This window comes from Haemaphysalis longicornis, unplaced genomic scaffold (genome assembly GCF_048455015.1).
Source record: "Haemaphysalis longicornis isolate Haplotype H1 unplaced genomic scaffold, Haemaphysalis longicornis Haplotype H1 scaffold_10, whole genome shotgun sequence".
NCBI classification, from domain to species: Eukaryota; Metazoa; Arthropoda; class Arachnida; order Ixodida; family Ixodidae; genus Haemaphysalis; species Haemaphysalis longicornis.
The window spans coordinates 145,112,283-145,136,839 of record NW_027526204.1 but is presented as its reverse complement, the minus strand read 5'-3'; the positions used below and the strand labels follow the sequence as shown (position 1 = coordinate 145,136,839).

Below are 24,557 nucleotides of genomic sequence, written 5' to 3'. Positions count from 1 at the left end.
AACGGCGCTGCAGCCCATTGTGGCGAATCACTGCTCCGCACTTCCGACAGCTTTCGCATTGAGTGGAACGGCTTTAATTTTTCTTTTTTTCTTGTGGTGTTTGATGTGCCTTTGTATAAACCCATTATGCAAGATTACTTTCGTGCACCGAGTTGTGGGTGCAACGATTTAGATTTTGGACTTTGGCTTTGGACTTTGAAGACATTGGCTTTCGACCAAGGAAAGCTTCGCGTTGCAACCATCTTTTACTGCACCCACGATCACCATCGTCGTCAGAGAAAGTTGGCTTATCTGCAGTGGTTTTGCGGCAACGCTGCCGTCACCGACGCATAGAAAGCTTCGCTTTAAAAAAAAGTCTGAGGCACTTCTAACGTACTGTGTACGCCTGAAACGCCTCGCATTGCCGAGGGGCTCTGCCATCTCAATGCTTCAGATGTTTTGCTTAGCGATACGCTTAGTTTTAAAAAAATAAATCAGGAAGCTCACACTAACGTGTAAGACTTGAAGGTAGCGAAGCTGTGCGCAACCTTCACGACCATCACGACGGTTAAGTCCACAATTGCAGCCGATTTGCTTCTCCTTCGCTGCCGCAACGACCTTTACTCCGCCATTGTTGCTATAAGTGTGAGCTTCTTTCGTTTTTTGTAAGTGATAATCATTGGACATTACCTTGGAGGGGCATACGCCATGACGTGTCTTTCGCGTTCCGAGCAAGTGTTGTCACGGTTACGGCGAATGGTCGAGTTTTTCTCGTTCCGAGCAAGTGTTTCCCCGATTATGGCGACCGCTGGAGTTTTTTTTTTTTTGCCAATCTTGGCCAATCTCCCCAAGTGGGTATGCTTGAATTGGCTTTAAACATAGAGTTTCATACTAATATATACTAGAGGGAAATCTGGCGCTGCATTCGCGTGCCGCCGTGGGCGGCGCCATTGCAGCTAGCGACGTTCCTCGCCTCCTTGGCTTGGTTAGCCACATGGCTTCTTTTTCGTCTTGAAGCCAAAAGGGGTAACATTGTTTTTCTGTTCATCTTCCATGAAGCTTCTAAATAATCCCTGGCAAATCAATCTTCATGGAGCTTTTATTTTTTAATAACAGAACAAATTCGATTAATTTTCTGCAGTAATATTGTTTCATTTTTGCAGCCAAAGCCAACTTTTCAGCCTGTTCGTGAGCCATGTCAAGGACAAGTGGAACGTGCCTGCCCGGTACATGACGGCACGCTCACTGAAGCGCGGCTCCCCTAGACGGTGGCGCCACATTTCCCTCTAGTGTATATTAGTATGAAACTCTATGGCTTTAAATCCCTGCGCCGGGGACACTGAGCGGTCGCCGCGAGGCACGCACACGCGAGAGCTCTGCATTTTCTTGGTTTTTTTTTAACTGCCGCAATCTTGGCCAATCTCCCTAAGAGTGTATGATTGGCTTGACGAAAGTGCGCAAGAGATGCTGGACGGTCGCAGCGAGGCCCGCGCTCACGTGCGCGCGCTCGGCAAATTCTTGGTATTTTTACTTCCATAGACGAAAAATTACGATTTGTGAAACAGGTTCGCTGTTAAAAAAAAAGTCCGAGCCACTTCTAACGGGTTGTGAACGCCTGGAGCGCCTTGGATTGCCGAGGGGCTCTGTCGTCTCACTGCTTGAGACGTTTTGTTTTGCGATCGGTCTGAACGCTTTCGAATGTCTTCGATCTGTCTCGTACGCGTTGCGCTGGTGCTCGTCGCCCACGCCTTGCCGCTGCTCGAGTTCCTGCCGCCGTGTAATGAAGACTTTACACGACGATGGCAAATTTCGCTGCGCGAGTGCGCGCCCCCGTGTGCGTATGCCTGTGGGATGACAACACAGGTGTCCGGGTTAGCGCTGAGGTCAGCGCACATGACTGCTACTCTAGCGACCCGGGCTAAAATCTCACTCAAACAAAATCTATTTTTTCTTTACAGCGGCGGCCACATTGGCAGCATTCCAGTTGACGACGACAACGCCTACGACTACGGTCACTTTTCGCGTTTGATGAGACACCTCAAGCATTCCGCCTTTAAAGGGACCCTGAAAGGCATTTTGAGCACGCTAAATGAACTAGCGCAACCGTTAGATTGGGTCGTCAACGTCCTCTGTGCCAAGTATTACTCTTTTACGCGCAGCGGAAAGCTCACACTTTTGTTGCAAAGTTTGTCGTTTTTTTCTCACCCTTTCCTTCGTGTTTTTGGACGCCGCCATCTTCAAATGTCTACATCATCGATTCCCAGATGTTCGTCATGAGCTAGACATCCTGCTATTGGGCGGCTTTTTCACGCACTTCCGGCAAAGAGATGAGTCGTCTGCTCAGCGTCGGCTCGCCGGCTGATCTGCCAGCGGAGTGGCGGAGTGCTTGGGCATTTTACGACAAACGAAACAAGTGTAAAACAAACGCTTAACCGTTTGTATTGAATGCAACACGGCCATAACACGACATGGATATTCTCTTACCTGAGTACGTTCCATAAAGAAAGCGTTCAAGCCCCGTGGCACTTCTTTGTGCAATCGCAGAGAACGCCCTGAGCCGAATGCCCGGGTTTGACGCATACATTTTATTCAGCTTCAAAACAACCCAGAGATGCGTTTCTAACGAATACAACGTCGCAACATGCGTTGAAAGTCTGAACCACGATTGACAGAGGATGGGTTGCCTCCTGCCCGTCGTAAATTCGGTACTCACCTCGCGCGCGGTTTGCAGGGACGAACAGCAAGTCACTTAACTCGGGCGCACAAGCCGATGGCTTTTAGCCACGCACACTGCACATACCCCATGCGAGGTTGAGTCGTACGTCGCTCGAGAAAGATTATCCAGACCATGGGAAGAACTATCCACCCACAGAAGCACAACGTCGCATTTCATCGCGAAACAAAGGCGTCCACAACACACACACCATCGCCTCCTGTAATGCCAAACGCATCTCGCACTTCCCAATAGGAGTGGGTGGTACGCCTGCAGTGCCCACATGTCGCGAGGTGGGGCCCCAAACTGAACCGGGATCACGGAACCGTAACTGGCTTCTGGAGCGGTTTGTGCCTTGTTGCCAAGGCAACCGATGTTTGAGATTGTCAAAGAAATGGCGCTCGCTCCAGCGCTAGAAAGCTCAGAGCCGCGGCGGAGAATGTTTTGCCAACGTTGCCGCTCTCCACCACGCGTCGCCCCAAGCTGAACTGGTCACATGATTGAAGCGTTTTGTGCACGGGTTCTGTATCGGTTCAAAATGCCTTTTTCACATGCCGCCGGCAGGAATTACCACCGCCGCAAAATAAGACCCGGCACCAGCGGGGCCACATCTGATACGGCGCTTTTTGGATAAACAGTGCGCGGTGCTTCAAGGGAACGAGCGCACGACCCTCCCCGTGCGGCTGCGAGTTCGCCGCCGATAAAAAGTCATGTGCCGCCAGCAACGTACACCGCGAAAGGGCAAGGCCAGGCCGCCGCATACATGCGGCCAGATTTTTCGTTCGCTTTTCCAGCTTGAGCGGAGAGAGAGAGAGAAATAACATTTATTTACACATCCGGCGTGTGGGAAGTCCCCGGCCTCGCAGGGCGCGGATGTTCCCTATCTTAAGACTACGGCTATTAGAGTCCGATAGCGGAGTGCGTGCGGGATTCATGGTGTCAACAAAGCTTGCCCGTAGCAGACGACAGTCTGAGCAGCGCAATAGCGGAAATACGTCACCGCTGCGGAGCGCAGCATCATGGGAGGCAAGGCTCGCGCGCCGTCAACAGCGGAGAGTAAGTCGAAAGGAGGAGGAAACTCGGAGCGACGATAATGCGCGGTTTTTGATTTACGATTTCTCAGCTAATACTCATCACTTTAACAAAATTCTTGCGGGAGGAGATTGCAAATACATTGCTTTATTTGGGTGCATGTACATCCATGCATCGGCGGAAGGTATTTCAGGACCCCTTTAAAAAAGCTGAACGATAAGGAATGCCACGCCGACATAGGTATTATGTTTTACTACAGTGCTTTCGAAGCTCAGCCTACGTTCTTTGGCGAATGAACTGCAAGACTGATCAGCGTACCTAACCGGAGATTGGAACTGCTAAAAGCCCGAAAAAACTAAATAAAGTTTTATTCTCGAGCTGATTCGTAACAGCCGGCGCACGCAGCTTTTCGCACGTCAACTTCGTGGCACCCCATCGCTTACTCAATCATTGGCCGGGTGCTTTTTCAATGTCTGCCAACTGGAACTGCTTGCCAGACGCCCACCTGTCGCTTCAATTGTCCTTCTTCTGCACCTCGCTTCAACGATCTCGCTGTCATTCAAACGAGAAAGCGACCCGGTCGAAGCAAAACGTTGGCTGAACCGACCTTCGGCATAAAAAGCACATGCGCCGCTCGAGCGGATTCAAATATCCCAAAGCGAGGCAGCTGCTTGGGATTGCTTGGAGCCCCCACTGAGAACAACCCGTAGGGTGAGATAAAAAAATAGTTTGCAACGCTCAAGCAACATTTCATCACGGCTAAACAATGAAGAGCCCCTCTCCGTCGGCTCGTATGCCCGGAGCTCTGTCGAAGCGCCTACTGGTTCCCATCGTGACATTGCAAACACTTCATTAATGTTTTATTTGATGTAGCCCAGTGGGCAGACGTAGCTGGGAAAACGTATCGACCAGCCCGCAGACAGGAGCGTCTGCGGCGTCAACTTTAAAGGGATCCCAAAACACTTTTCTCAACTTTTAGGTGCAGAGTACCTTAGGACCGCACAACGTCCGTCCGAGTCCGTGCGCATAGCATTTACAATCGCAAAAATCACACAGGCACCAGCAGGATTTGAGCCTGTGTCTGGTAGACTAAACAGAGTTAGTGTCAGTCGTCTTACCCATTGGGCTACGACCGTGAGTTCGTACCCGAGAGTCAAACGGCTTACTACCTGGCCTGTAACGGTGCGGAGTACTTTAGGACCTCCAACGTCCGTCCGCGTCCATCCGTGCGCACACCACCGTCAAGCGAAGCTCAAGCGAAATTGGATTTGAGCCGTGAGTTACAGTTTCATTTAGGCAATAATCAAGGTACAACTCAGGGCTCAAATCGAATGGCGGTCGGGGCGCAACTTGGACGTCATTTCGAGTGCCCGTACTCTGAACCGTCGCCATCATACACGGAGTGGAGATGCTGCCATTTTTTTTTTCTAAATTATAAGTGTTTTCAGAACGTATTCAACAAACACATCCAGTACTTAAAAAAGGGGGTCACAAAATATATATGCCTCAGGAAAAAATTACTTCTCTATGCCGTTCAGATAACTAGAAGCTTGCTCAAAATGTTTTCTCTCTTCCCCGGTCCTGGCGTTCTCCAAGAGCACAAATTATGTCATTATACAGCAAAGAAGGAGCTATTGGCTGGCTTCCTTTCATTGCAGCAACAAATGCTTTCGGTAGTCACTTTTGGAAAAAAAACCACAAAAGCAAAGCAGAAACGGAAGACGGGTATGGTGCGACGAGAGAATCACCTTTCCCCTTCGTGATGGCTATAACTATAGCTTTCACCATACTTCCAGACGCGAAAGCAAGAGCGAGAGCGCTTATCAGAAGTGTTTGTTGCAGAGTACCTTTGAACCACAGCTAGACCATACCCCGTGGATGTCATTGTGTGTGTGTGTGTGTGTGTGCGTGCGTGCGTGCGTGCGTGCGTGCGTGTGTGTGTGTGTGTGTGTGTGTGTGTGTGTGTGTGTGTGTGCGTGTGTGTGTGTGTGTGTGTGTGTGTGTGTGTGTGTGTGTGTGTGTGTGTGTGTGTGTGTGTGTGTGTGTGTGTGTGTGTGTGTGTGTGTGTGTGTGTGTGTGTTTTATTATCGAAGTGAACATCCCGCATCATATAAGGCGTTGAAAAGAGATGCCCCTTTCAAAATCACAGCACGGATTTCGGGAGCTTCATTTTGACAAGGCGCCAGCAACATTCCAAGTGGCGGCTTGAATTGTACAATTTTGACCGAATTAATGAGGTCCTGTTGGTGCCTGAATAATATTCTTACTGAAGGACAGGAATCTAGCAATCTTGGAGCCCTTCCTTCAATTTTTATATACGAAAACATGCTCCACCTCGCACAAATTGAGGTACCTCCAGAACTAAGACGAACCTTTTTCTTTACGGCTGAGCTGTTTTTCTTACACGATTAACTCGTAGCTTTTCGAGCTCTGGTGGTACTTTAGAAACATGATAATTGCGTCCACTTATTTATTTTTTTTTTTTTTTTGAATGGAAGAAGCTCACACTAACGGGTAAGACCTGAAGCGAAGCTGTACGCTACCTTCACGACGATCCTGAAGGTTTAAAGTCCACGATTGCAGCCGATTTGCTTCTTCTTCGCTACCGCAACGACCTTTACTCCATCTTTGTTGCGATTAGTGTGAGCTCCTTTCATTTTTCTGGAAGTGATAATTATTGGTCATCACCTTCGAGAGGCACACACTATGGTGTGTCTTTCTCCGTAATTGCCGCGTTAGTGCGTGCGAGGCGCGGGTGCGTTCTGTACAAAGGCGTGGCGCTCGCTGTGAGGTCGTCCGAAGGATCAGTTGTAGAGACCAGGGTACGCAGTTAGTTTCCGATTTGTTACGGGGCTAGAGTGTCGCCACGACGGCGCAGATGGGTGACGAGGGACTGACAGCTCCTTTTGTTATGTGCCTGCCCTGTCTACAAAGACACGAATTTCGTCGGCGTTCGGTATAACTGCGGTGTGCGTGGTACAGACAATACTTCAGAGAGCTCGCCCGAGAGTCAATGGTCAGCGCTCAGGGTCTCTTTTAGTTGGCTGGGTTTTGTTAGCTGTGTTCTTGTTTTGATGAATACCTGGCACCTTATGAGTTAGAGTGTGGATTACGTGATTGTTTGTGTGGTGGGCACCTTATGAGTTAGAGTGTGGATTACGTGATTGTTTGTGTGGTGGTCACCCTTAGTGGTTATTGGTGGTTAATAACCTTTGGTGGTTATTGGCGTAGCCACTCAGAGGCCTAGAGTGTGTTAGTACGCCCTCCTCACTCTCTGTTGGGACACGCCTTTGGAGGCGTGGTTTGTGGTAATAAACAAGTGTTTGGTGTTTTGGGAGACGGCCTACAGGAGCTAGAGATGAGGTTCGGTTGACCGAACCAGAACGAACGAGGAAACCCTCGTGAGTTAAATGTGTTTAACTCAGTGCATTAAAGTATTTTTCTGTTGTTCACGTGAATAATGTATGTTCGTTACTTGGTATGTTTTGCATTGCAACCAAATGTCGTCGTCTGTAGATTAAAATGAGGTAACCCCTAGACCTTCACGGCAGTTGAGTACTTCGTCGTTGGATCGTACATTCTACCCCAGCGGCAGGCCAAAACCGGTCGCTACACCGTGACGGCCATCAAAACTCACTACGTACTTTGAAACGTAGGCGAACCTGTAGCTTTGACGCAAAACCTTTGCTAACGCTTCAGCTGTTCGACCCCTGGGGCTACATAGAATTAACCAAGCAAAGTTAGATTACCAACTGACTTATCAACTAACAAGCAGACCATTCTACCATAGTGACCGCAATTGTCGACAATGTTTGATCTTGGGCCCGTTGATTTACTGCGGCGCTGCTCTAAAATTTGCGCGTATTGAGGCAAACTATTCCCTCTATATATGCGATAGCGGTTATGGGTTATATTTATACCGCAAGTTATTTTTAAACATATACTTCGCCGTCGCAGCAAAACGTTTCGCGTAATTCCACATCGCACCGATTTCTGCCCGTTCGCACAATCTCGGCGGGCACAATCAGGGTGACAGAACGACGGCCCCTATTTTTGTGGAATTTTTTTAATGTTTGCACAAATTGTACAGCTTGTTATTAACTGCCTGGAAATAGTGAAGGATACAACTTCATTCCAGACATCCGACATACCGGTGAGACGTGTAACATATATACTTAAACCTGGATATAACGGTCGACAAAAATTTGCAATTTTTCGTTATATGCAGGTTTTCGCTACACTGAGGTTTTCAGTTTAGGCTCGCGTGAATGAAGGAGAAACGAAACCAAAATGCTGGACATCAGTGATTGTGAACTTACTGCTGAAGGATTTATTTTGCGGTGAAAAACTGCGTGATTTGCGGCTGCGCTTTCCCACGAGCTTAGGCACAACACAGCACTCCAAACAAGTGAGGTCACTTACCCCTGTAATCAAAAACATAACTTTAGTATCACTTTTCCGCGCCTTAACCCGTTTAAAGCACCAGACTGTTGCTGAAAGGGCGCCTTTTCGCGAACTTGATGCAGCCTGGGATACTGTACAGGGCGGCGGCGCTCTGTCTCGCCGGTGGAGAGATTCGGCATATAAAATTGCGAGCTTGTCTTCGAAAGACAAAACTGCTCGTTTTATGGCGGCAGAACTCATCGCCCACGAACCGACACCACAGATAGCAGTTGAGACGCGCGACTACACGCCGACAAGCAGGCCTAGCACCCAACCGACACCGCACTCACACAGGAACCGCACGGTAGTTTGAGGTGCGGACGAAGTTCGCTAAATTACTGCATTTCTCCAGCCGATTTTTCAGACAAAGTGCAAAAAACAATGGCTAATCAGCGTAGCGAATTCGTTACATCAAGGCTAACGCCTTCGTGAGAGGTTGCGAACACGCGTGGGTTTCATGGGTGTTCGTTCGCAATGGGGAATTAAAAAACTTCGTTAAATCCAAGAATTAGTTACATAGAGTTTCATTACATCCAGGTTTGCCTGTTTAACCGCACAGGTACGGCAGATCTGACGAAGGGTTATCCAAAAGAATCGCCGGGAAACGTCTATACTCACTAGCCGCGGAGCGTTCCATGGGAGTCTATCCGCCAGCCGCGTCGGATATCCGCTTCGCAAACTTGTCCGTTCGTTTCTTCACTTCTGGCAGCTTGTAACGAAGGAACCTTTTCACGACTGGCGGGTGAAATCCACAGCACACGAGACATGCGCGCCGATCAGCTGCGATCCATGCCGACGTCGCAGGCGTAGACACCGAGAATGAGACGAAAAACCAGAAAAACCACGCGCAACGAGCGCTCATCTCTGGGCCGGCGTTTACTTTTGCGCTATCACTGTGTTTATATCGAGTGCAAATGATATCAGGCTCGCCTCGAGAACACGCTTCGCTGAACGCTGCAAACACTAAACAGGAACTATACAAGCAGGCGGCGGGGAAATCCCTCCACCCCTACGCTGTCCGACGGAACAGCGTTTTCGTTGGTGCACGCTAGACGCCGCCACCATCCCGCAGAGCGCTGGCGGCCGCAAGGTAGGCGGTAGTCTGTTCAGACGAACGGCGAGGGCGCTGCTTTCCATACCGACGACACTGGGTCTATTCGATTCAGCCTGCACCTCTTGAACCAGTTCACAGCGGTGCAAAGTGGGTTCCGCCATCGGCGGAACCAGCCCTGCACTTTTTTCGTCTGCTTCTGCACCTCCTCGGCAGGGAGTGCAGGCAAAGCCGTGAACCCGTCCTGCACCCGTCGGCACCACCGGTGAATCGAACGGCGCGGTTCAGGTGCCGCGAGCTGCACCGCTGAAACGAACGGCGAAGTGCGGCACCGCCTGAACTGGTTCACGCGGTGCAGGTGAAACGAATAGACCCACTGTTTTTGTTTCTGCGCGCTGGGTGGCGCACTCATCCCGAGGCGCGATGTTTGATTCAGAGATCTATTCACATTTAAATATAGGTGTTGAAGCGTGCCGATGCTGCGCCTGGACTTCTAGGCTCGCCGCAGTGAAATGCTCCGGATTAATTTTGGCCACGTGGTGATCTTTAATTGGCGCCGCAATCTCGACACACAGGCATTTTCGCTTTTCGCCTTCATCAGAAAAGCAGCCACAGTGGAACCCGCGTTCTTGGGCTCAGCACACAACGCCTTAGCGACCGAGCTGCCACGGCGGGTAGAGGTTATTATTATTATTACTGACATCTGACTACATCTTGCTCCCCTATAACATTAATGGTTACGTGCTACCTCGTGTGGTAGAGGTAAATGACCTCGGTGTCAATTGTGACAGCAAGCTGAGCTTCTCGTCGCATATCCACGTAACTCGTTGGGCCCTTATATCCCTTGGCGTTCCGTGCCAGATATCGAAGCAGTTCAAGGAACCCAATTCTCTTCTCAAGCTGTACACAGCTATTTGCCGCCCGCAGCTTGAGTATGCTTCTGTTGTTTGGAATAGCACGTAACAAACTGTATGCTTATTGACAGGGTCCCAAATAAGTTTATATCTATCTTAACCATCGTTTCTCCGGTAATAATAACTCTGGATCATCTTCTGCGTTGACGCTCCCCCGATTATTCTCCAGGCGGAATAAGGCAGATATCTACCTATACAAAATTATTCACGGCTCAGTGTCTTGTGCACTACTGCTACAAAAGGTTTCACCCCACATGCCACAGGAGTCGGCCAGAAAACACGATATTTTTCGTAATCCTGAATGTCTGTATGGCTCCTGCCCTAAGATTCGATAGCAGTGCACGTATGTACAACTAGTACTCTGAATATTTTGATATATTTAATAATTCCCCGACTCTGTTTCGCAAGCATGTCCGTGAGCTTGTCTCCATTCTTGTCTCCATGATCTACGAATGACTTCTATGCTGTCTTTTCGGCGTGCAGCGCGAGTAAAACTATCCTTTTTCTTTCTCTGTTATTTAATCTTCTCGTATCCTTTTATGCGTACACCACTTTTATGCAGTTTATCTCAAGTGGAAGCCATCTTAGATGCCTCCGTTGCACAACGGCGACATTGACGACGCTATTGGCCAAAGTTCGATCACTCGCGTGCTTTTCAGTCCTCATTTTATGGGAGCATGCTTACGGGTTAACTGCGACTTCCTTTATTGCAGTTATATAAGCATCGAACTGTATACAGAACCATATGGGTGTGCTTTGTAAACATGGAATTTGTTGGACGACAGCGCATAAATAGCTACAGAAAGGGCTCCAAGCCAAGCCAAGCCAAGAGTGTGACATTCATCAGTGGACGCATGGTCCTCTTTACAGGCAGCTCTTGGGCTTTCTTGCTGAAACTGGCCTATACGGCATTATGTAGTCCATGAAGCCGCTTGCCTCCCGCCACTTTCGGTTTTTTTTTTTTTTCAATTCCTCTGATGCCCTGGGGCGAAATGGCGCAATAAAAAAAAGCTACAGAAACGTGTTTGTCCTGTTAAATAGCAGACCGCTAAGCTAAACTTAGTTTTGTTATGTGCAGGCAACTTGGCTTTGGAGCGGCCGGGGCTCTTCGAAGGAGACATCGTCCTTCCTGTAAACAGCTCGGAGGACGTGAGTTGCTATTTTGCTCGTCATGAAGATGGTGCTTTTCTTACATTCCATGGTTCCTGTTTTAAGCAGACATCTCAAGTCCGCAAAGGAGTCTTGCTTTCAGAAGGCGTGTAGGGAATTCACAGTAATTTTCATACCCATGCACGTTCCAAAGCAAGGAGAAAGAGGACAGACAGACAGACAGACAGACAGACAGACAGACAGACAGACAGACAGACAGACAGACAGACAGACAGACAGACAGACAGACAGACAGACAGACAGACAGACAGACAGACAGACAGACAGACAGACAGACAGACAGACAGACAGACAGACAGACAGAGGCTTCTGCGCTCATGTACGGCGGCACCCGCCGCTTGTCCCATGCTTCGGGAAAGTTTTGCAAGCTTTGTTATTGCTGTAAATAAATTTATTTCACAAATAAATTTATTTCACAGCTCCAGGCATCAGGACCTTAGTTGAAGGTGCCATTCTGTTAAAAATTCTTAAACGAGAACATGTAAACGCCGTCGTATTTATTAACGCGAAATGAAATAGACCCTACAATGCGACCGCAAGGAAAGCAAGCGCTTTCCACGAACAAATATTATAAGGTGTTTTAATTGCCGTCGTAAAGCCCATGCGAGTCCTTAAATCCGGACTTAATCAATAAACCCTACTCAAGCACTCACCGACTCAAAGTACTGTTTCCAAAAAAGACGTAGCCCTACTCAAGCACTCACCGACTCACAGTACTGTTTCCAACCAAGACGAACGCAAGTACCGCACCATGCGCATAAAGTCCGTTATACATAGTTCACGATAAAGAAAAAGGTGTCTGACGCCAATGATTATTTACCAACTAGGAAACAGGAAATCGCCTCTGACGAGGGTTCTGTGGTCTCACCATGTAGAACAGGGCCCTTGCCCAAGTCTCCAAAGACGCGCACTATCCAACTAGGAAACAGGAAATCGCCCCTGACTAGTCGTTCTCTCTATGAACAACAGAGCCCTTGCCCAATTCTCCAAACACGCGGACCAAACAACTAGGAAACCGGAAATCACCCCTGACGAGGGTTCTGTCGTTCCCGCTATGTACAACAGGGCCCTTGCCGATGTCTCCAAAGAGGCGGTGCGGCTAACACAAAAGTTTCAGATGAACTTTTTTTACGTCAGTGTGGCGTTTTTTGAGGTAGAACTGGAATATTTTCTGAATCTGAATTTACCTAGCTATTTATTGTTTACGAGCGAACCGCTTGTTGCGCTCTAGCGGTGGTGACTTTAACCGCCAGTGATGTGCACGCATGCGCAGAGGACGGTAGTGACCAGTGACGTGAGCCTGTGGCCCGGAGCGATCATTCCTTTCGTCGTGGAGTCCAGCCTTGGTGAGTTGGCGAGAGCTGTTCGTTTTAACCGTGCTCGATTAGGTATTTTAATGCGAAATAATTTTGCAGTCAGGCAACAGCCGACGCCGGAAGACAAGAAACGGCTCGCGCGACTGCGAAGCGTTCCACAGCGCGAGTAAATAGTTTAACACACGTCGCTCTCCGGCAACCGATCCGGCAGCGGTCAGGAACACAGGTACAGGACCGGTTTTGGAGCGTGGAAAAAACGCGTGCGGCAACGCGTTGCTCTCCGCATGTATGTTGGGCCCTTAAAGGGGCCATGAAGACAAAATAGAAGTTTTTTTTTTTTTTTGAAAGATTTCGTGTTCTATGCTTGTCCAGAAGCAAACGATGCTTTATTCACTGCGAAATTAATCACCTTAAGGTGAAATTTTCATTCTCGCGCCAAAACGTGTTTGAACGACGTTTGCAATCACATAATTAGAACAGGTCTTTCGGCTAAACTTGGAGTGGAGCCGAGACTTGTTTACTGTTAGTCAACCTGGATGGCGCCACCACACCGCAGCAAGCTGTTTTCTGCCTTTCGTTTGTTTGTGAAAGTGTTTAAACCTGGCTTGTTTTTGTTAATGGAGAAAATAATGGTTTCCGTGAAACATGGTGCTCGCTCGACAAATGGTCACGTAAGACCGTCGCTTGCGTCAGTCGGCCAGTGTCGTCTGAGACAAACCCAAAGCGCCGCAGTGCTGCGCATCTAAACCAAGCGTAGTGCGCGCAGTACCAACAGAAGTACGCATCGGTACTTCTATGTTTACGTGTGCTTTCTTAACTTCCACTGTTTGTCCCACCATTCTTACTGGTATAAACAGAATTGGCCCTACACTTAAGCGCAAATAGCTCGTTCGGCAAACTTATAAGCCGTGCCTAATTTGCGTTTGCTTTTGCCGCCCTCCGCCAATAGCAGGGCTGTCTGGTATGACATGGGTTCTGTTGCGGGAAATGAGCTAGTGGGTCGCAAGGCCATTCCCCTTTTAAATGCAGAGCATTTCAGTAACTCACGATGTCACCCGCGTTGACGTCCGTAGTCGTAGTCCGCACCCCTCCCCCTACACTATATAAAAGAAATACTATCCGGTGCCTGGTTTCGATCCCTCGACCCTGCGAACGGAACGCAATGTACATGGTGCTCTACCCACTGCGCCACAAAGCCGACCCAGAATGGGAGGCTACGAACGCGCCTTATATCATTGACTCATTCAGACTACGTCAAGAAGCTGCTGATACCACGCATTCACTACCACCAACTCCCCAAACACTAAACATTAACGCAATACACCCCCCCCCTATCGAGTACCCCTCGCGGGGAGATGGGCCCAATTTTTTTCCTAATTATATAGCTTCTTTGAGCGAAGCCTACATTAAAAGTGGTGTCAGTATTATTACAACGAGGCAATCTTTTGAATAAACCGAACTTGCATTTCGTCTTCATGGTCCCGGTAATTACGCCTGGGCCTGCGCAAGACAGCGTGGAAAGCGGAGGGTGCACGTTAGCCGCTTACCTTGCTTACCTGGCATGCCTAACCTGGTACATCGTGTTTGCGTCTCTTCCTTCGCTGTCGTATCTTCGCCTTTTGACGACAATGGACCTTTTTTCCAGTAGCGTAGCCCTCTTGTATCGGCCACCCGAACCACACTTGGGGGATTATAGAAGAACGCGCCCCCTTTTTTCCCGCCTTCCCTGCGCGTTTGAGGAAGCCATCACAGGCGCCACGCATGGTTTTGGTGGCGGAGGAATTTTTCGATGGCAGCCGTAGCGCGTACCTGTCGGCCGCTTTCATGGCTTATACCCCACCACACGGACACTTTCAATCCGGATTGAAGCGAAGCGCGATCGACTTTTCGAGCGCGCTCGACGCACCGCCGCTGCTACACGGCACGTTTGATCCCGATCGAGAAGTTGCACCGATTACCCTAATGTACACCAGATGGCGCTAAAAATGTACTTCGCAAACGGCGTCTCGTAACTTCGAGCGGTCGTAGGTGTACGTATACGTCAGCGCAGGCTTATGTGGGTCAAGTTATTTGACACAATTTGTGGTGTTAGTTGAAGTTCTCACCTTCTGTGTCATTATTCAGCGGATACGAGAGTAATGCCCCTTTTGTTCGATCGCGCTTGGAAGCCTCGATCGCGCTTGGGGAACCAGGATTGAGTTCGAGCGGGATCGGGCTTGATCGCGATTGAAATTGCCGTGTAGCAGCGCCCGATCCGGATTGAGCTCGATCCGGATCGACTCAATCGCGATTGAAAGTCCCCTGTGGCGGGGGTATTTGAAAACGGAGTAGCATTTAGCTGGCTAGGCGTCGGCAACTGGCTAATCCAATATGGCGCCGTTCATATGGCGTCGTTCAATAGAGCGCTACGGGAAAAAGGTCCATTACTTCAGCAGGCAGGCTGGTCCCACAGCGCTTCCACGTCTAAAAGCCCTAACTCCAGCTGGCTACCTCAGCCGCCTACCTCCTATTCCCCGCTCAGGCGAAATTTTTATTAACAAATATATTGCAAATTCAGCATACACACCTGAAACACTTCGCAAGTGGTACACCCCTCAGCTGCCCCCTCGATGTCCTTACTGCCGTGCCACCACTCCATCAGACCTCGCACACCTAGTTTGGTGGTGCCCAGCTTTCGCCACGCACCGTACATTTAAATCTCCCCAACCCCATCCCGATCCACAACAAACTGATGCACAACTATTATATGAAATAGCGGTTTATTCATTTAAAAGCGGTCTGGCACGGGTTGTTTGAGCGGGTCCTCCCCCGAACGAACTGGTGTATGTGCTCTAACCCTATTGCGATCACCATGAACTGGCCCATGAATTGCAGGTTCTAAGAACTGGCCCAGTTATTGAGTCTACTGAGAACAACCAGCATTTATTTGTTTTTTTTTTCTCTTACCCTCCCTCCCCATTCCTTTCCCCCATCGTGACCAGTGGTCATCCTTTTCTATTAAAGGCTGTCTCTCTCTCTCTCCACAGTCGAAGGAGCTCTGGCAGTGGTATGGGTATAGGCACATGGCTCCTGCTCTAGGTACCCTAATTAAAATCTATTTTTTTGCGCCTTTTGTTTTGCATTTTGATTTAGTGTTTACTATAACGATATTCTTTTTATTTGTACTTTTTATGGCCGGACTCTACCAGCCGCATTCCCTTGTTTCTCGTTTTTAACGTTTCTTGTTTGTCTTCTTCCAGCTCTACCCCTAATGTCTAATATTCACCACTCCTCATTGTAGTCACCCCCCATCTGGTGTAGCAAGCGTTGTCACTAGCAGGGCTGACCTCACCAGTTCACATTAAAGAGCCCTCTCTCTCTCTCTCTCTCTCTCTCTCTCTCTCTCTCTCTCTCTCTCTCTCTCTCTCTCTCTCTCTCTACAGAATCCAAATACGTTTTTAATTACAGTCGAACACGGATATATCGAACTCCAAGGGGATCGCAAAATAGTTCGATATATAAAAAATTCGATATAAAAAATATGGGCTCTGAGACGTCACTTATGTCGGACGATCACTTACCGATGGCCGCATTCAAGAATGACAATTAATTCCGCACTTACGACGCAACAGGACGCTTTATTTCCGTGAAAAAAAAATCGCTGATCTTGGCCTGCATCTTCGTCCTGGAAATGAAATTAAAGGCGCTGGTCTCGATCTTCTCGAGGCTGCACAACTAGAAAATTCCAGCAGTACGCTGCGCCTTCGCACACTATGCACAACACGCACGCAAAAGAAGAACAGCGCGGGCGTACCACAAGGACTTTGAAGGCAACAATTCCAAGTCTCTCTGAACGGACTCCAACAAAGAGCTCGCGATGGTCATCTCTGAGAGAAACAGTGATCTCCGAAAGGTACGGGACAACTCGCCAAACAGCAGCAACACCAGCAAAATGCAAAAGAAGGAAGAGGCCTCGCGTGCCTCCGTTCCCTCTTCCCTTTCCAGAGACGACATCCAGAGAGAGAAAAAAAAAAACTCTTTTTCGGCAAGCCGGGGAACGTACGCAGACGAAAAAAAAAAAAAAGGACGTGCGCAGTCGGGGCATCCCTAACTCGCACTGTCAAAATTTTCACATTTTCCCAGCGTTGGGGCTTGTGTGCCTAGAGAGATTTAGCATACCGCGCTCCATCCGCTAAGGCTACGGCGGCCGGTAGCGGGGCCCGACTGGGCAAGCGCAAATTCTTTCCGGTAGGGGGGATTAGTTCCGCGAGCCAGTCTTCGCCATGCCCGCGCATTCATCTACATCCTCCTCAACCTCAATCGGGGGGGCAGCGACCGCCGAAGAGCACCTTCCAGCTCGCGCCGCGTTCGATATACCCAATGTCGGGAAAAATGCGGTTCGATATAAACGTACGAATTCCTATACTTTTATACAGAATTTTCAAGGGGATAATTTATGAGTTCAATATAGACAATAATTCGATATACCCGTGTTCGATATACCCGTGTTCGATATATCCGTGTTCGACTGTAGTTAGATTCTTTTTCAAGCGGCGGCCATTTTGGCGCCATTCCTTCAGGTTGGCGGTGCCGAAGACGGTACCTTTTCGCGTTTGATGAGACATGTTCGGCATTCGCCTTAATAACGAGACCACAAGCCGCTATCCTTGGGTCAAGTTAACCAGGTGCAATCTCACCGCGAATCCCCCTGATTCCTACGTGCCTTCTTAATTAGCAATAAGAAACGCCCTGTCAACCAATCAATCAATAAATCTATCACTCAATCGATCAATTGCACATCACGACAGCAACTATCGTCTAATTACCGTTCGCAACATTTTATGTTCTTTTCTAGAGTACAGCCTATTGGATACTGAAGCCACAACTTTGTTCTACGTTTTCCTACTCGGTGCGTGCACTATTCACGATTCTGTCCGCCGCAGGGCGCTACACGAAGATGATTCGTGAAGCGATGGACGAAATCCAGAAGCGGACCTGCCTGCGTTTCGTGGCCCGCACCGCACAATTTGACTACGTCACCATCTACCGCGGATCCGGGTGAGCGAAGACGTGCATTTCGAGGAACATTATTTCTGCGTGTTTATGTATGGAACCCCTGTGTTTATCCGTATGCGGATCAGCGTTCGTGTGCGCGTTTTTTTTTAACTAAATTTCATATATCCGAATGTATCTCTCCAAAATTTTCAATTTTCATAAAACCTACTGCTTTTTTCGTTTATGAATTAGGCTGGTTTTCGAGCTCGGTGCTGTAAAAAGTTTTCACTTTTCATTTCCGGTTCTTTTTCTCTTCCTAGAAACACGTAATGGAAAGATGCTTGCAACAATGGGTCCTTTGTACTGCGAAGCAGTATATGTCTAATCAGCAGCTGCGTTGACTGCTGGCTGAGTCTACGAGGAGAACACGAAACGCTATCGGGTAAAACCTCCATGTAGAGTGTTTCGGGTGGTCGCGTTTTGCGTCTGTTCCAAGCAAGCGCAGTTCCATTATCGAATAGGTCTAAGAGGTGTTACTGATTCGGGCGTGCTCAGTGACGCGCCCTCCCTGTTCAGCGGGCTCATGGTGTGCTTGAATCACCCGTACACGCAGATGTTACTCGGCCATCGGGCGCCAGAGGGGCGTGCAGCCGGTGTCCTTGGGAAGCGGCTGCCTGTACAAGGGCACCGTGGTGCACGAGCTGCTGCACGCCGCGGGATTCTACCACGAGCACTCGCGCTCCGACCGGGACCAGTACATCGACGTCTACACGGAGAACGCGCAGCCAGGTATGCACTTGCAGCTCGCCCGTTCCCCATTCGTCCCGCGATCTCTCGCCTTAGCGCCTCATCAGCCCATGCCCCTCGATGAGGTCGCTTTGGGTTGGAAGTTTCAGTCCTACTTTCTCACCAGAATCCTCGTTCGGTGGGTGAACGCGTGCCTCGTGGTCGCTCCTGCTGTCTCAGCGAGACAAGCGTGTTTGAGTTTTAGCGCGTGACTTGAACTTAGGGTTGTTCGTTTTCGGGTTTAGTGTTTTTTTTTTTTATCGGCGGCAAAAATCGGGTGCTAATTTTCAAACTGATAATCTTTTTTTTTTTGTAAAATCATTCCGGATTTCCGCTTTTTTTTCGGGTCTAATCTACAGATATACTAAGTAATACACTCACCTAATTTTATCAGAAGGTATCACGAACTTCTTAACTTTAACGCATTAAAATTGGTGTTTGTTTCGAGCGGGTAACCGGGGGACGTCAGGGTTTTCTAGGAAATATCTTCCAAAATTTGGCGGCTGTTTGGAAGTGAATGAGTAATGATGAGAGAAATAAGATTGATAACCTGCAACACATGACACATTTTATTCGCGAAAATCTGGCCATCGATTGTTTTACATATGCTTGTTTAAATACGTTATCATCTGCACGCGGAACATGACGGTCTTCATTCGACACCTGTCCGATCGTTGAACGCATCTTAGCCTGGAGGAAGTTCTCTGGACATCGGAGCTTCCATTAGATGGGCACGTGAATGTCAGTGCCGCAACTTCGAGCCTACAGTAGCGGGCACTAGAGTCATGCCAATGCTCAATGAGGTCTAAAGCTGTGTTTGTGAGACTTTCTTGCAGCAAGTACTGCAGTTGAGAACGGCGGTCCGTCAGCGCACGATTGTGCAAATCACCGCTTTGAGAAAGCTCATTAGGAGGGAAATCAGGTTTAACCCGATTACACTAAAACATGTTCGGGGCGTAAGAATTGGGTTGAAAAAAGTAATAAACCTACTACACTTTGCAAAACGAAGCTTCAAACTTTGTGTTCGAAGTCTCCCTCTTGTTCCGTGGAGGTGTTTCAGTGAAGTTCGAGGTTCTAGCGCCGCCGGCGCGCTTTCTCGCAGTACGTCGAACTCCCATCAACACGACAGTGCTTCGTTATATCTCGCTTATCTCCTGACATCTACGTCTACAGTTCAGTGTTTTCATTATTCATGGTTTCATTGCAAACTATGTACCTGCTCGTATGGTCGTACCCATCTGCATCTATATTGCCACTTTTGGGCGGTACGGACTTGTCAAAGGTCTATGGGCTATGATTGGCCTCTTTGCAGCAGGTAGAATTAGCCACACGCAGACAAGATTGCACACCCTCCCCCACCCCCCCTCCCTGCCGCTTCTGCTCCGCTCTACCACCGCGCACCGCATTTTCTAGTGCACACTAAGAGCGTGTCTAAGGTAGAATAGTTTTGTGTGGAAAATAAAGAAAATCCGCGCAGCTTGCCGTAGCGGTGCAAGGCTGGAAAAACAGCACAGCTGGCGGCCGCTTTCCATGCGTCGGAGACCCGGCTGTTGCACTTCACATGGATCTCAGAACTTGCTGCTGAAAGTTACTTCTGACTGGTAGGCCCGGACCATTTCGTCCGCAGGTTTTCACATCTCTCCCAAGGTGGACCGCGTTAATACGCGCTAGAACTCGCGGGAACCTGCTTCGCGCGCGCGTTGTCGGTATCGCGAACTGGGCGTCTGGGCTCCCCCACTTAATGCACGAACGCATGTGAACTGGCGAGGAGAAAGACACATGAGAGATCATGCCACTAACGCAGAGGCATAGAATCCGGTATCATAAGGCGAGGGACCAAGTTTAGACTCCTCCGAAGCGGTTTTCGCCTGGTTCATCTCTTTTTAACAACGAAGCTGTTTACGAAATCGTAATCTTTCGCGTCCGCAGTTAAAAATACCGAGAAATTTCCAAGCGCGTGCACGTAAGCGCGGCCCTCGCGGCGACCGCCCAGCAGTCAACAAAACAAAAAAAAACGCCTAGAGGTCGTGTGTGCGTGCCTTACGACGACAGACCAGCGTCCCTTGCGAATGCTTGTCAAGCCAAGCATACCCACTTAGGGAGATTGGCCGAGATTGGCAAAAAAACTGGGGTTGATTCCTCTTTCATAGGAATCAGTAAAACACAAAAGTGAAATATGCAGCGAAATCTGAAGCTGAGCATGATTTGCCGGTCGGCGGCTGTCTTAATGGTGTGCTTGGCGAGCGACTTCCTGCTGGCGGTTCGCTTCGCTAAAGGTGTACTGGCGTCATTTCCGTGACGGCTATGACGTCAGTGAAATCTCGAGGTATCGCGGCATAAAACACTTCCGTGTTCAAATATAAAACCTCAAAACGAGCAACCCCAAGTATAACGTACACTTTAGTACTAAAGGTTGCTTCCCCGCAAAATGACCCTCTGTGCAGAGGTGCACCCTTTACAGGCAGCTTGCTTCGTTGTACTGGCGTCACTTCCGCGATGGATATGACGTCCGATTTTTGTGTATCCGGGAATAAAACACTTTTGTGTTAAAAAACTCCACCGTTCGCCGTAATCGTGGCAACACTTGCTCGGAACCAGAAAGACACGTCATAGATTACGCCCCTCCAGGTGATGTCCAATGATCATCACTTCCAAGAAAATGCAAGAAGCTCACACTTATAGCAACAATGATGGAGTAAAAGTAGTTGCGGTAGCGAAGAAGCAAATCGGCTGCAATCGTGTACCTAAACCTTCGTGATGGTCGTGGAGGTTGCGTAAAACTTCGCCAGCTTCCAGTCTTACGCGCTAATGTGAGCTTGCTTGATTGTTTTTCATGCGGCGGTGGTCTTCAAATTGATTTTGTTGTGTTCAATTTGGAGGGTTAGGCTATCGCTTCTTTCGTTCTTTGACTATTTATTTCCAACCTCTCAAACACATGTGTCATTTGCCTCACCGTCTCGTAATGAGGTGGCCTGGAAAGGCAAGATTGAATGTGTTTTGCACGCAATGGGAGCCTAAATTCGTTGTTAGGTTTGTTTCTTTTCCGCTTCAAAATTAACCCATTTGGTTCTAATACTTGTTAAAATTCCTGCCTAGCCTCTTTTACTTCTAGGTGTTGCGCACTGCGTGCCAACACACCTTTTTTTCTTTCCAACTGGCTGCCAATGTTCAGCTAACCCCGTACCCCTTGGGCTTTTGAGGTGGGCCAGTAATTATGTTGCCGGCTTCACGCCGTGAAGCTTCCAGGTTCGATTCCAGAGACCTCCCTAACTGCACTTTTTCCCTGAGGCTTTGAGGTTTCTCGGTGCGACGGACAGATAACGCTCGGCCTTAACATCTCCGCTGTTAAACCAGCTGTGTGGGGCGGGGTGAGAGACGTATTCTCATTTTAACACGAAAGTGTTTTATTCCGGGATACACAAACATTTCACTGACGTCATATCCGTCCCGGAAATCACGCCAGTACAAAGAAACACGTGGCCTCTAAAGGGTGCACCCCTGCACACAGGGTCATCCTATCCTTCACGGAAAGGACGCCAGTGCACCTTTGCCGAGGCGACCCGCCAGCAGGACGTCGCTCGCAAAGCACACCCACAAGACAGCCGCCGACCCCCAAATCATGCTTATCCGCAGATTGCGCTGCACGTTTCACTTTCGTGTTTTATCGATTTCTATGACAGAAGAATCAACCACAGTTTTTGGTTTTACGATCATTCTGCCGTTCGTTGATTTCGCTCCTTATGCGCGCGTATACACTGCTCTTGCAGATAGCGTGAAGCAGTTCGAGAAGCTCGAGCCTTGGCAGAACCGCCTGCTGTCTCCATTCGACCGAGACTCTGTCATGCTGTACGGCTCACACGCCTTCGCTCGTGCGCCGGGCCTCGTCACCATGCAAGCCAAGGACGGCGGCCGGCTCGTCGAAGTCTACGACAAGACGGGACTCAGCATCAGTGACGTGCGACGGATCAAGACGTTGTACCACTGTCGCTGAACCACGCGGCCAAGAAAGGACATGCAGACTAGTCCCTCATGCAGCTAAACATTACGATGTAAACTACCGCGTGGCGACGACGACGCACACAGTTAGCTAAACTTGTGACTTTAGAGAGTTATAGCGGAGCGGAGAAACAAATTCGGTACAGTACCATGTATTCAACCGGCGCCAACGCGCGTGCGCACAAGGGCCGGAACGTTCTGTGCGCAAGCGCAGGAACCCCTCGGAGTACCGGGCACTGCACGGGGGCCGGTTCTCCGCTCGCCTATACCTCTCCAGTAAAGGAGTCTTCCGGTTTTGATGCCACAGCGTTGGTAGGTGACGTCTTTATAGAAGAGAGCACTATTAGGTTACCGGTAAAAAGCGCAAAGGCTCACGGGTACGTCGTCTGCTCCCGCGACTTCCGGTTAGAGATTTCTCCGGCCCTCCTGTACGCCATCGGTTTTCAGGCGCGTGTGGGCATGGTGTTTATTTGTCACAGAGTGCTCACCTGTCAGATAAACCCCCCAGTATGGTCAATGGCTGTTATTTATGGAATTTCCGATGCGTGAGCGTTTTTCCCCCCGGTAGAAATAGATAAACAACAAGCACACACGCGCGTGAAATCCGACGGCTTACGGGAGACCAGGAGAGCTCCCGAACCGGAAGTGGCGGCACAACGCGGAAGAAAACAATCTACCCATGAGCCTTTGCGCTTTTTACCGGTCACCTATACACCTGAGGTCATAACTTCTACCGTCTCCGGCAGGCGCGGATTATTTTATTCGGCTGGATCCCCTTTGAAAGCTTTTCCGTGCCATCTCAGGAAATATATACAGCCATACGTAGCGGCATACCCTAACTTTTATCGGTGTTGCTGTGTGAGTACGACTTCTGCTTTATTTAGCCCCGCTGCCCACAGAACCACACCGTGTTAAAATTGTATCCTTACACGGGGTTGCGTGGATCGGAAGCCAGCTGTTGCGCAGGGGTGCCACTAACCTGTTTTCCAGTGCTGTTTCCTTCGATTTGTCTTTTTAACTCCTCGGAACTGCTCCAGGGTAGCTCCGTATTTTATTTGCCCACAGAATTTATATTGCGAGAGCAGCCCTGGACTGCCTTCGAACTGCTCTGGACAGGAAAATAGAAGGGACCACTTACACGTTGGGAAGGAGGGGCGCTGTGCAAACTTGCCTTTCCGGGAGCGCGAATACTCACGGAAAGAATAAGCGAATTCATTTTTGAAGCGACGCTTTCTGACTCTACCAGCCAAAGGTTCTGTCGCAACCGTCGGCATCAACAAAAAAAACTCCCGCTTACAAATAAAAGAAATTACTGGCGCCGCCAGGAGTCCACCCTGGAACGAATAGAGAAACGGGTTGAAAGCCCGTTATGTTACCAAATGAGTTACGAGCGCACAGGGAGACGGCGGAGACAGACGGTGTACTCACCCAGCACAGCTGCGGGTTTACACCTTCCGTTCTCGGTGAATGCCACAGGATAGCGTCACGTGACCTCTCGCGCCACTCTGCGCTCCCTCCACGGTGCGTGTAGCGGCCGTGTGCGCGCCTTGTGCATGCACTAGGAGTTCGTAAAAATTAAAGGCAGGTCACACCAATGCGTGGCATCTTATTTCACTTCCGTCTCTGCCGCCGATCTCGACGCCTCCATCGGCTGCGGCAGAGACGGAGGCGAAGTGAGATCGTCTAACACCGGGTTTGAGCTTATTTAATAAAAAAAAAGTTTCCACTCATGCGTGCTTCACCAATACAACTCAACCAACCACCATTCATAGGGCATACATTGATATAACCTTAGCAAAGAATATCCCTTTGAAGTAATAAAGGCTGTGGTTAAGTACATTTCCCTTGTCTTTGATTGCACTCTTTCTAGAGCCACGACTGTGACTTCAAGTGACGTCGCATGGGTAATCGCAGTGGGTGCCGTTTACGGCTTCGCTTTCCAGCCACCTTCACAGAGTGGATTGGCGCACATTTTTGCTACGAGCTGTGTTGAAGATATCCGAGAGCTTTACACTAGAGAAGAGCGTGACTTTGCACGATTGAGCCACCATCTTTCGTTATTACAAAGCGGTAGCCCATTTGTCGAAGGGTGTGACTAGAGATCGAAAGTTACACGCCGTTCCTTGAATATGACAAATGACTTACTGTTTGCATGAAAATAATAAATACCGTGATTAAACTCA

The 24,557-nt window shown here is 49.1% G+C and overlaps 1 protein-coding gene and 1 long non-coding RNA gene across 2 annotated transcripts in view; one reads left to right on the top strand and one right to left on the bottom strand.

Moving 5' to 3' along the window:
* LOC144159586 (uncharacterized) overlaps positions 1–9,174 on the bottom strand; it is a 19,475-nt gene extending 10,301 nt beyond the window's left edge. The window contains exon 1 of the long non-coding RNA XR_013320332.1: positions 8,786–9,174. This is a non-coding gene — a long non-coding RNA (uncharacterized LOC144159586). The remainder of the gene's footprint in view (positions 1–8,785) is intronic.
* The window catches only part of LOC144159583 (astacin-like metalloprotease toxin 5), a 26,666-nt gene extending 2,109 nt beyond the window's left edge, over positions 1–24,557 (top strand). The window contains exons 2-6 of the mRNA XM_077691168.1: positions 11,211–11,281; positions 12,576–12,648; positions 17,541–17,655; positions 18,206–18,381; positions 22,146–24,557. Coding sequence (XP_077547294.1) covers positions 11,211–11,281; positions 12,576–12,648; positions 17,541–17,655; positions 18,206–18,381; positions 22,146–22,369 — 659 coding nt within the window. The 3' untranslated portion in view covers positions 22,370–24,557. The remainder of the gene's footprint in view (positions 1–11,210; positions 11,282–12,575; positions 12,649–17,540; positions 17,656–18,205; positions 18,382–22,145) is intronic.